The sequence below is a fragment of the Nomascus leucogenys genome, chromosome 7b, assembly GCF_006542625.1.
Source record: "Nomascus leucogenys isolate Asia chromosome 7b, Asia_NLE_v1, whole genome shotgun sequence".
NCBI classification, from domain to species: Eukaryota; Metazoa; Chordata; class Mammalia; order Primates; family Hylobatidae; genus Nomascus; species Nomascus leucogenys.
In genome coordinates, this window is record NC_044387.1 from 51,947,141 (window position 1) to 51,959,555 (window position 12,415).

The 12,415-nt window shown below is 46.9% G+C and overlaps 1 protein-coding gene across 6 annotated transcripts in view; it reads left to right on the plus strand.

Annotated features, from left to right (window-relative positions):
- Window positions 1–12,415, plus strand: part of SGSM1 (small G protein signaling modulator 1) — a 119,828-nt gene that overhangs the window by 78,058 nt on the left and 29,355 nt on the right. For 5 of the 6 annotated variants that reach the window (XR_004030977.1, XM_030815988.1, XM_030815984.1 and 2 more), the window contains 3 exons: window positions 2,157–2,285; window positions 9,019–9,201; window positions 10,802–10,870. Coding sequence is in view for 5 of the 6 variants with exons in the window: in XM_030815988.1 (XP_030671848.1) it covers window positions 2,157–2,285; window positions 9,019–9,201; window positions 10,802–10,870 (381 nt within the window). In the remaining variant the exon portion in view is untranslated. The remainder of the gene's footprint in view (window positions 1–2,156; window positions 2,286–9,018; window positions 9,202–10,801; window positions 10,871–12,415) is intronic. The other variant, XM_030815986.1, reaches the window with a different exon arrangement.

Below are 12,415 nucleotides of genomic sequence, written 5' to 3' on the forward strand. Positions count from 1 at the left end.
TGTACAGTTAGGACCTGCTGGCCCCACAGCTTGACTAATTGTAACTGCAAAACTTTTGCCTGAAAATGAAATTTTAAAAAGAAAACAGACAAACTCATCCCCACAATACATCACATACCTGTTAAAGTCATCCTGGTGTGCACAAAAGATATTAGTGTATGATGTAGCAGCTAGAATTGTTCACTTTGGATTAGTTTGCTTTAGATAATTGTTTTTTTTTTTTTTTTGAGTTGGAGTTTTGCTCTTTTTGCCCAGGCTGGAGTGCAGTGGCATGATCTAGGCTCACCGCAACCTCCGCCTCCTGGGTTCAAGCAATTCTCCTGCCTCAGCCTCCAAATAGCTGGGATTACAGGCATGTGCCACCATGCCCGGCCAATTTTGTATTTTAAGTAGAGACGGGGTTTCTCCATGTTGGTCAGGCTGGTCTCAAACTCCCGACCTCAGGTGATCTGCCCGCTTCAGCCTCCCAAAGTGCTGGGATTACAGGCATGAGCCACTGCGCCCAGCCAAGAAATTTTCCTAGAACTGAGTCAAGATTAATAATTGCAAGATAATATTTTCAAATAAGCATAAGGCAAAAATGGGCTGAAAATTAATTAAAATATTAATTCATTATAGCCTGCCCTTTCTCTTTTTACATAAACAGACTCACATTACATAGTTTTACAACTTTTTTTTTTTTCAATTAACGATACACATTGAACACCTTTTTTTTTTTTTTTTTGGAGACGGAGTCTCGCTCTGTCACCCAGGCTGGAGTGCAGTGGCGTGATCTCGGCTCACTGCAAGCTCTGCCTCCCGGGTTCACACCATTCTCCTGCCTCAGCCTCCCGAGTAGCTGGGACTACAGGTGCCCGCCACCACGCCCGGCTAATTTTTTTGTATTTTTAGTAGAGACGGGGTTTCACCATGGTCTCGAACTCCTGACCTCGTGATCCGCCCGCCTTGGCCTCCCAAAGTGCTGGGATTACAAGAGTGAGCCACCACGCCCAGCCTTTTTTTTTTTTTTTTTGAGACGGAGTCTCTCTCTGTCTCCCAGGCTGGAGTGCAGTGGCGCGATCTCGGCTCACTGCAAGCTCCGCTTCCCGGGTTCAAGCGATTCTTCTGCTTCAGCCTCCCAAGTAGTTGGGCACCACTGCGCCCAGCTAATTTCTGTATTTCTAGAGATGAGGTTTCACCATGTTGGCCAGGCTGGTCTGGAACTCCTGACCTCTTGATTCGCCCACCTCGGTCTCCCAAAGTGCTGGGATTACAGGTGTGAGCCAACACGCCCAGCTGAACACCTTTTTATGTAGGCCCCCATAGATGTATCCCTCGCTCTTTTACATCTCCGTGTTGCGTACCCATGTAGGGACGCATGTTCACCCATTGATGGGCAGTTGGAGAGTTACCTGGGTTTGGCTTTTTCATATGATGCCACGACAAATATCCAAGTACCTATGACTTTCCTTATTCACGCCAGGATATCTGAGGGCTAGGTCCAAGAAGCAGGACTGCTGGACCACAGAAGTAGATCATAGAAGTAGATCATACCTCCAAGTAGATCATGGAAGTAGATCATAATGATACAGTTAGGGTATTGCCAATTAGTATTCTAGAAGGACAGGTGCACAGGAGTTGAGGAATATTGGTGAGAAGATAGCTCAGGGTGGCCAGGCGCAGTGGCTCACACCTGTAATCCCAGCACTTTGGGAGGCCGAGGGGGGCGGATCACCTGAGATCAGGAGTCTGAGACCAGCCTTGGGTCAGAAGTTCGAGACCAGCCTGGCCAACAGGGTGAAACCCCGTCTCTACTAAAAATACAAAAATTAGCTAGATGTGGTGGCAAGCGCTGGTAATCCCAGCTACTCGGGAGGCTGAGGCAGGAGAATCGCTTGAACCCGGGAGGCAGAGGTTGCAGTGAGCCAAGATCACACCACTGCACTCCAGCCTGGGTGACAGAGCGACTCTGTCTCAAAAAAAGAGAAGAAGATAGGGTGGCTGGGTGCAGTGGCTCACGCCTGTAATCCCAGTACTTTGGGAGGCCAAGGCAGGCAGATCACTGGAGGTCAGGAGTTCAAGACCAATCTGGCCAATATGGTGAAACCCCATCCCTACTAAAACCACCCCCTGGTTTTCTGTTGACCAAACTCTTTGCTCCTCCCCACCCACCACAGAGTTATGAGGAGCAGGAGCTGCTGCGCCTCATCTACTACGGGGGCATCCAGCCTGAGATCCGCAAGGCCGTGTGGCCCTTCCTCCTGGGCCACTACCAGTTCGGGATGACGGAAACAGAAAGGAAAGAGGTCGGTTACCTGCCATGGGCACTGGGGTCTTTGGCAACAAAAGGATCCAGATACTGTGGGGCGGGGGGCTCTGGTTTCATGCTGGACCAAGGAAGGGGAGGCAGATACGGGGAAGATGGGAACCTGAAGGTGGCGCTGTCCAATAGAAACACAACACAGGCCACATAGGCAATTTTTACGTTTTTAAATTTTGGACTAAGTGTAGATTATGCAGTTGTAAGAAATTAATGCGGAGAACTATGTGCATCCTTTTACCCAATTTTTTTCTGATGGTAATATCTTGCAAAACTGTAAGGTAGTAAAATATCGGAACCAGAATATTGACATGGTATAATATACTCATCTTAATCAGACTTTCCCAGTTTTACTTGTACTCATTTGTGTCTCTGTGTGTGTGTGTGTGTGTTTCCTCTTCAGTTTTCTCACATGTGTAGATCTGTGTCCATCACCACGGCCAACATACAGAACATTTTTAATGCTATAAGGACCCCCACATTGTCCTTTTATAGCCAGACTCACATCCCCCATACCCACACCCTGGCCCTAATCCCTGGCAACCACTAATCATATGTTCTTCATTTCTATAATTTTGTCATTTCAAGAATGTTATATAAATGGAATGATACAGTGTGTAACGTTTTGGGATTGACTTTTTTTTCACTCAGCATAAAACCTCATCCAAGTTGTTGAGAGTATCAACAGTTGATGCCTTTTGATGGCTGAGTAGTATTCCATGATGTGGCTGTAGCACCTGTTGCTAGACAGCTGAGTTGTTTCTGGTTTTTTGGCTGTTACAAATCAAGCTGTAATGAACATTCGTGTACAGTTTTTGTATGAGCATAACTTATCATTTCTCTGGGATAAATGAGTAAGAATGTAATTGCTGGGTCATATAGTAGTATGAAACTGACAAACTTTCACAGTAGCACATGCCTTTCGTCCCAGCAAGAGGTTCGCTTGAGCTCATGAGTTCAGGTGCAGCCTGGGCAACATCGGGAGACCCTGTCTGTAAGGGGAGAAAATAAACTACCACACTTCTGCAGTGGCTGTACCATTTTCTGTGTCCACCAGCAAAATATGAGTGATCCAATCTTGCATCTTCACCAGAGTTTTGTCTTGTCACTATTTTTTTATTTCAGCCACCTGACATGGATCATTGATATTTCATTGTTTTAATTTGCATTTCCAAATGGCTAGTGAAGTTGAAGGTCTTTTCATGTGTTTATTTGCCATTGAGTATCTTCTCTGGTGAAATGTCTGCTAACGCCTTTTGTCCACCTTCTAATTAGATTGTTTTTTTTTCCTGTGGAGTTGGAGAGTCCTTTATATACTCTGATAACAGTCCTTTGTTCAGATATGTGATTGGCAAGTATTTCCTCCAAGTCTGTAACTTTTCATCGTATAAGCAGGGTTTTCTGCAAAACACATTTTTAAATTTTTAATGAAACTCAGTTTATCAATTTTTCCTTTTATGAATTGTGCTTTTGGTGTAAAGTCTAAGAAAATTTTGCCTAGCCCTAGGTCCTGAAGATCTTCTCCTACGATTTATCCTAAAAATTTTCTATTTTACATTTGACGTAAAATCTTTTGAGTTTTTTTTTTTTTGTATATACAGTGTGTCATGTAGGTCAAAGTTCATTTTTCATTTTTGGGTGTTCAATTGCTCCAGCATCATTTGTTGAAAAGATGTCCTTCCTCCATTGAATTGCTCTTGCACTGTTAAAAAACAGCTGGGGCTGGGCGCGGTGGCTCATGCCCATAATCCCAGCACTTTGGGATGCCGAGGCGGGTGGATCACCTGAGGTCAGGAGTTCAAGACCAGCCTGACCAACATAGGAAAACCCCGTCTCTACTAAAATTACAAAACAAAAACAAAAACAAAAATCATCTGGGCATGGTGGCAGGCGCCTCTAGTCCCAGCTACTCAGGAGGCTGAGGCAGGAGAATCGCTTGAACCTGGGAGGTGGAGGTTGCAGTGAGCCGAAGTCACGCCACTGCACTCCAACATGGGCAATAGAGCAAGACTCCATCTCAAAAAAACAAAACAATAACAGAAAAACAGTTGGGAACATGCTTGTAGGTCTGTTTCTGGGTTCTTCTGTTCCGGTGATCTATGAATCTGTCCTTCTGCCAGTACCACTCTGTCTTGATTATAGTAACACGTGTAATTTTAAATGTTTTCATAGTCACTTTCTTTTTTTTTTTGAGACAGAGTCTCTGTCTGTCAGAGTCTTGCTCTGTTGCCCAGGCTGGAGTGCAGTGGTGCAATCTTGGCTTACTGCAACCTCTGCCTCCCGGGTTCAAGTGATTCTCTTGCCTCAGCCTCCCCAGTAGCTGGGTACAGGCGCCCGACACCACACCCAGCTAATTTTTGTATTTTTAGTAGAGACGGGGTTTCACTATGTTGGCCAGGCTTGTCCCAAACTGCTGACCTCGTGATCTGCCCGCCTCAACCTCCCAAAGTGCTGAGATTACAGGCGTGAGCCACCGTGCCTGGCCCTCATAGTCACATTTTAAAAGTAAAAAGAAACAGATGCAATTCATATTTTTGAACTTTTTATTTTGAAATATAAATGGTCCCCAACTTCCAATGGTTGGTCTTATAATGTTTTGACTTCATGATGGCTTTATCACATTATTAAATGCATTTTTTTTTGAGGCAGAGTCTCGCTCTATTGCCCAGGCTGCAGTGCAGTGGTGTGATCTTGGCTCACTGCAACCTCCGTTTCCCAGGCTCAAGCAATTACCCTGCCTGGGCCTCCCAAGTAGCTGGGATTATAGGCATGCACCACCACACCTGACTAATTTTTTTTTTTTTTTTTTTTTTTTTTTTTTTGAGACGGAGTCTTGCTCTGTCGCCCGGGCTGGAGTGCAGTGGCGCAATCTCGGCTCACTGCAAGCTCCGTCTCCCGGGGTCACGCCATTCTCCTGCCTCAGCCTCTCCGAGTAGCTGGGACTACAGGCGCCCGCCACCACACCCGGCTAATTTTTTTTGTATAATTTTAGTAGAGACGGGGTTTCACCGTGGTCTCGATCTCCTGACCTCGTGATCCGCCCGCCTCGGCCTCCCAAAGTGCTGGGATTACAAGCGTGAGCCACCGCGCCTGGCCCACACCTGGCTAATTTTTGTATTTTTAGTAGAGACGAGGTTTCACCATGTTGGCCAGGCTGGTCTCGAACTCCTGACCTCAAGTGATCCACCCACTTCGGCCTCCCAAAGTGCTGGGATTATAGGCGTGAGCCACCGGTCCTGGCCTTAAATGGATTTTTTTTATTTTTTTGAGATGGAGTCTTGCTCTGTCACCCAGGCTGGAGTGCAGTGGCGTGATCTCAGCTCACTGCAAGCTCTGCCTGCCGGGTTCACGCCATTCTCCTGCCTCAGCCTCCCAAGTAGCTGGGACTACAGGCACCCGCCACCACATCCAGCTAATTTTTTGTATTTTTAGTAGGGACAGGGTTTCACTGTGTTAAAGATAGGATCTCTGGATCTCCTGACCTCGTGATCCGCCCGCCTTGGCCTCCCAAAGTGCTGGGATTACAGGCATGAGCCACTGTGCCCTGCCTTAAATGGATTTTTGACTTAAGATATTTTCAACTTATGATGCATTTATTGGGACATAACTCCATCGTAAGTCGAGAAGCATTTGTAATTATAAGTTCACAAGAAGCTGCAAAAGTAACAGAGGTCCCAGGTACCCATCACCCAGCTTTCCCCGGTGGTAACAGTTTATGTAACCAAAATACACTGTCAAAACCAGTGCATTAACACTGACACAATACAACTAGTTAGACTACAGGCCTTACTACTAGGATTTCACCAGATTTTGCATCTGCTTGTGTATGGTTTTTTTTTTTTTTTTTTTTTTTGGTGGGGGGGGACGGAGTCTTCTCTGTTGCCCAGGCTGGAGTGCAGTGGTGTGATCTCAGCTCACTGCAACCTCTGCCTCCTGGGTTCAAGCGATTTTCCTGCCTCAGCCTCCCAAGTAGTTGGGACTACAGGCGCCTGCCACCACGCCCAGCTAATTTTGTTTGTATATTTAGTAGAGGCGGGGTTTCACTAGGTTGGCCAGGCTGGTCTTGAACTCCTGATTTTGTGATCTGTCCGCCTCAGACTCCCAAAGTGCTGGGATTACAGGCGTGAGCCAACTGCACCTGGCCTAAAATCTGGTGGTATTTTACACTCTATATTCGTGTATCTCTTGTACTATTATTTATTTAACATTTCTCTTTAAATTGACTCACTTAAGAGTTATACAACTTATTTTAAAAGATATTTTATGTCCCTGCCATAAGTGGGAAGCCAGTATAACTTGCCGTGAATAGAAGGAAACTGACTGTAAAAATACAGTAAGATTAAATAGTGCAGTTCTGTTCTAACTAGATGTTATAGCCTGCCTAAGGCCTGCCCTCTCTTTGTTAAAAAGGGAGGTTGTGTTTGGGAGGCCAAGGCAAGAGGATTGCTTGAGGCCAGGAGTTCAAGACCAGACTGAGCAACATAGCGTGACCCCCATCTCTACAAAAAATTTAAAAACTAGCTGGGCACGGTAGCATGTGCTTGTAGTCCTAGCTACTCAGGAGGCTGAGATGGGAGGATTGCTTGAGTCCAAGAGCTGGAGGCTGCAGCGAGCTATGATTGTGCCACTGCATTTCAGCCTGAGTGACAAAGTAAGACCCTATCTAAAAAAATATAAAGGATGGAGGGGAGATTATAAAGTATCGAGAAGTATGGGAAGCACAGGAGCACCAGACTGGCCCTTTCTCCCTGGGGTAATCAGAAAAGTTGAAGGAGAGTAGAAAGCAGAAAGTTTCTGTAGTTCTGTATTATAAGGACCCATGCCAGTGAAATGTCTGAAGTTCATCTCAGTGCTAGTGTGAGGCCCCTCCACACTTCACCCCTGCCTGGTGGCTTCCTGGGCAGTCAGTAACTGACAACTCTGATGCGCAGAGCCCCGTGCTCAGAGCTGGGGATGCAGAAGCACAGTAGGTGAGGTCCTTCCCAGTTTCATGGGGGTTGTGGTGGTCACTGGTGGGATTGAGGCAGGCCCGAGGGCTGCAGGAGCACATGGGAAGCACCTAAGACGGGCAGGGGGGAAGGCGGTCAGAGAAGACTCCTGGAGGAACTGTTTGTTCCTAAATTCTCAGAAGGAATTACTTTTCAGGCCAAGAGGGTGAAGAAGGGAAGAGAAGACAGCACAGGCAGAGGTCTGGAGGGGAGACCAGCGTGATGTGGTGTGTGTGTGTCTGCGTGGGTTTAGGGAGGGGCAGGAAGGGCATGGTGGGCGTGAGTTGCTGAGACATCCAGGAGTAGGACGGTGGAGGCAGCAATGAGAGGGGAGGCTGGAGAGGAGACAAGGATCACAACTGCTAAGTGGTGCATGGATCAGGGGGTGGGGTGGCCAGGCTGCAACAGAGACCTGGATGGAGGCTGCTGGGGCCATGCATCTAGGTGAAAGTGGTGTAACCCTGGCCTAGGATGGCAGTGGGAATTGGGAGGTGGGCAGGGCTTGGAGGAGTCTCAGGGAGGTGGGCAGGAGGGAGCGGCTCAGGCGAGGCCCTTGGGCAGGATGGACCCTCGGTCCCCCTTCCGAAGTCCTAAGTAGCCATAGGAGAGGGTCCAGCTCCCCACCCTCTCTTTTCCCATCCTGGCTCTCCTTACCTAGATCAGCCTATCCGTCCCCGTGGTGCCCAGAGGTCTGGCAGACGCAGAGCCTGTTACCTGGGCTGTGTTACTCAGGGACAATGGAAGCTCCCCACCTCTTTGCTGAATCCCACAAGGAAAAAGCTGGAAATCTGTGGCCCTTCTGTAAGGCCATTGCTGTAAGGAAAGGAAGCGGGTTGGTATTTGTATTGTATCCTCAGCACCTGTAGCCCATGTGGGGTACATGGGAGGCCCTCCGGTCATGCGTTGATTGAGTGGATGGGTGGAGGAAGGTCATCATCTTGCTCATCTTGTATTCCACATGGCTAGTTTGGTGCCTGGTATGTAATAGGTACTTATCAAATTGAGTGAGAGGATGAATGGATGAATGAATGAGGAAAGAGAGGGGGAAGGTAGTAAAAAAAGAAAGAAACAGTCTTCTCACTTTCGGCCGGGCGCAGTGGCTCACGCCTGTAATCCCAGCACTTTGGGAGGCTGAGGCGGGCAGATCACAAGGTCAAGAGATCAAGACCGTCCTGGCCAACAAGGTGAAACCCTGTCTCTACTACAAAAAAAAAAAAAAGAAATACAAAAATTAGCTGGGCGTGGTGGCGCACGCCTGTAGTCCAGCTACACAGGAGGCTGAGGGAGGAGAATCGCTTGGACCCAGGAGGCTGCAGTGAGTCAAGATTGTGCTACTGCGCTCCAGCCTGGTGACAGAGCAATACTCTGTCAAGAAAGAAAGGGAGGGAGGGAGGGAAAGAAAAATAGAAACAGTCTTCTCACTTTTGTATCCCCAGGGCCTATGTACTGTCTAGCACATAGTAAGGACTCAATGAATAGTTGAAATTTATATATGTATGCATGAATGAATAAAGGAAGGAGGGAAATAAAGAAAGAGGTAGCCTTGCTCCCATTTTGTCTTCAGAGCCTAACCAGTGCTAGGCATAGCATAGTAGGTGCTCAGTTAATATCTGCTGGATGTTAACTGCATGAATGTCGGATGGATCAGAGCCACTCTCTTCCACGTTGGTCTGGCCCTCCCCAGGCGCCCCTTTGTTGACACCTCGGGTGACATTGCATCTGCCCTGGCAGGTGGACGAGCAGATTCATGCCTGCTACGCACAGACCATGGCTGAGTGGCTGGGCTGCGAGGCGATCGTGCGGCAGAGGGAGCGGGAGTCCCATGCGGCCGCCCTGGCCAAATGCTCATCCGGGGCCAGCCTGGACAGCCACCTGCACCGGATGTTGCACAGGGACTCAACCATCAGCAATGAGGTGATGGGCGGCTGGCCTTGGGGAGCACGGGGGCTGGGGAAGGTCAAGGTCTGCTTCATTGGGCTGTTCTAAGAGTGGTGAAGGCTGGGTATCTGGGGCCTGGTGACAGTCTCACCCCTGGCTTTTTCTTTAAGAGTGTGGGGTGACTTTGGAATCAGACCTGAATTCAAACTCTAGTCCCACAATTTAGTAGTTCTGGGGTTCCCTACCAGTACCTTTTCTTCTGGGCCTCAGTTTTCTGCATCTGTAAAATGGGAATAATCAGGTGTAGAGGAGGTTTGTGTACAGTCCAAACAAGACAATGTATATAAAGTGCCTGGCACACTGCCTGACTTTCATTGATTCATCAAATGCTTATTGAGTATCTACTATGTGCAGGTACTATCAGGAATATCCTGGGATATCAGGAATGTTCCAGTGACCCAGACAGACTGGTCTGTCCTCCCACAACTTCCAGTTTAATAGCCCAAAGTAGGATCTCAGTAAAAAGTTAATTCTTGACTGAGGGTGGTGGCTCACACCTGTAATCCCAGTACTTTGGGAGGCCAAGCCGGGTGGATCACCTGAGGTCACGAGTTCAACACCAGCCTTGGCCAACATGATGAAACCCCATCTCTGCTAAAAATACAAAAATTAGCCAAGCGCCTGTAATCCCAGCTACTTGGGAGGCCGAGGCAGGAGAATCACTTAAACCCAGGAGGCGGAAGTTGCAGTGAGCCGAGATTGCATCACTGCACTCCAGCCTGGGCAACAAGAGCGAAACTCTCTCTCAAAAAATAGTTAATTTTCTTCACCGGTGATTATATCAGTCATCAATTGCCACAATAACAGTGTGTAACAAACCACCAAAAATCAATGACTTCCAACAGTCAGCGTTGATTTTTGCTCACAGCTCTGTGGGTCAGCTGGGAAGTTCTGTTCTTAACTGGGCTGGGTGAGGCTTATTCTGGCACCAGCTGTCCGTAACTGGTCAACTAAAACATTTGTTTATCTTGGTTGGGCTCTCCTATTTGTCTGGGGTGACTCAGCTGTGCTCCACGTGCGTCGCTGTCCAGCAAGTTAACGTGGACACGCTCTCACGGTGAAAGCAGATGCCATAGAGAGAAAGCGGAAATGCACAAGGGTGTTCTAAGCCTCTGCTGAGTCAAGTTTGTTAACATCCCATTGACAAAAGCAAGCCACATGGCCAAGTCTAGTTCAGAGTAGGTAAGGACTATGAGGTTATAGGGCAGAAACATGTATACAGGGATCATGGAAAAAAAAAAACAGTGGAGCCGTTAATAGAACCAGTTACTCTGTGAGTTGAACTGAAATATTGGCCAGAAGTCTCCATTACAGAGCAGTTAAAGGTGGGGTGCTCTAGTTGCAGAGGTGAGAGGTGGGAACCCAGAGGTCCAAGTGGTCTCTGAAGAGGCTCCAGGAAGCAGGGAGTGGTCCCCCACTTTCATTTTACAGCTAGGAAACATGCTGTGAGAGAGGACTTGTGCAGGTTAGGAATAGAGATGAAACTAGACTTCCTGGCTCCCAGCCCAGCAGTCCTTCCTGCTCTGGGCCAGGGTGCAGCCTCACCCTCCCTCCCTCCTGCTCCTTCTTCTCTCAGTCCTCCCAGAGCTGCAGTTCGGGCCACCAGAACATCCGCCTGCACAGCGACTCCAGCAGCAGCACACAGGTGACCTTGTGGAGGCCTCGCCCCCTCCCACCCACGCCTCTCCCTTCCACCTGGGGTCATGGGGATTGGGTGTCCGTCATCTGTAGGTCACTTTTTGCTTTATTTGTTTTAGCTTTTTACATTAGCATTAAATGTTGTTTTTTTTTTTTTTTTGGTAATGCAAGAAATATATGGATCTGTCACCCCTGCAAAAAACTAAAACATTGTAGAGAAAGTCAAAGTCTGCTTTGATAGTCCTTAATCTCTGCTTGCCCTCCCTTGAAATAACACCACTATCATCAGTTTGCTGTGTTCTTTTCAAAACCTTCTGTATGCATATACATACACAGAAATATATAGATAATATATGGCAATGTTTGGTAGTTTTATTTTAAATGTGTACATAAATGCCATCATATATGTTGTTCAACAACTTTCCATTTCAATCAGTGAAAAGAGATAACTCAATCTCACTCCGTTTTTAAAGAGAAAAGCTGGCTGGGCATGGTAGTTCACACTTGTAACCCCAGCACTTTGGGAGGCCAAGGTAGGCAGATAGCTTAAGCCCAGGAGCTCAAGACCAGTCTGGGCAACATGGCAAAACCCTGTCTCTACAAAAAATACGAAAGAAAATTAGTTGGGCATGGTGGTGCGTGCCTGTAGTCCCAGCTACTCCAGAGGCTAAGGTGGGAGAATCACCAGGGCCCAGGAGGTTGAGGCTGCAGTGAGCCGTGATCACGCCACTGCACTCCAGCCTGGGCGACAGAGTGAAACCCTGTCTCACACACATGCACACACAAAGCCAAGTGCAAAAACATGCATAGTGTATTGTCATCTTTTGTGTTAGAAGAGGCAATATTAATATCTGTACATATTTGCCTCCACTTTTGAGAATGGTATAAGGAGAAACCAGAAATGAATCAGAATGCTTACCGAGAGAGGCGGGGGCAGAGACAGAAGCTACATTTCCTTGAATATGCCTTGCTTCCTAATTTTGATTTTGGATTAAAAAAAAAAACTCTGGTTTTGACTCTGAAGCTAGGTAAACTTTTTACATAATTAAAATCAACTGAATCAAAAAGAAGTTTTTGAAAACACAGAAACACATGAAACTAACCATAAATCAAGTTGGTGACATAACCACACAGGGAAGAAATATTTCAAGTGACTTTGGAACATGATCTTTAACTGCGTACCCTTGATATGACCTAAGGACACAAAGAATCACAAAAAAAATCTCTAAAATGTATTCTGGAGATTTTTTTCATAGTATTTCATGTATATCTAACTTTAAAAATTTATTGACAATAGTTAACCACATGGGTGTAAAAGTAATAGGGTTTTTTTATTTTTTGTGGTTTTTTTTTTTGCCTTTTCCATGTGTTAACTAATTTTTTGAATGAGAAAAATTATGTATACATGAGGCTGGGCATGGTGGCTCATGCCTGTAATCCCAGCACTTTGGGAGGCCGAGGCAGGTGAATGACCTGAGATCAGCAGTTCGAGACCAGCCTGGCCAGCATGGTGAAACCCTGACTCTACTAAAAATACAAAAATTAGCTGGGC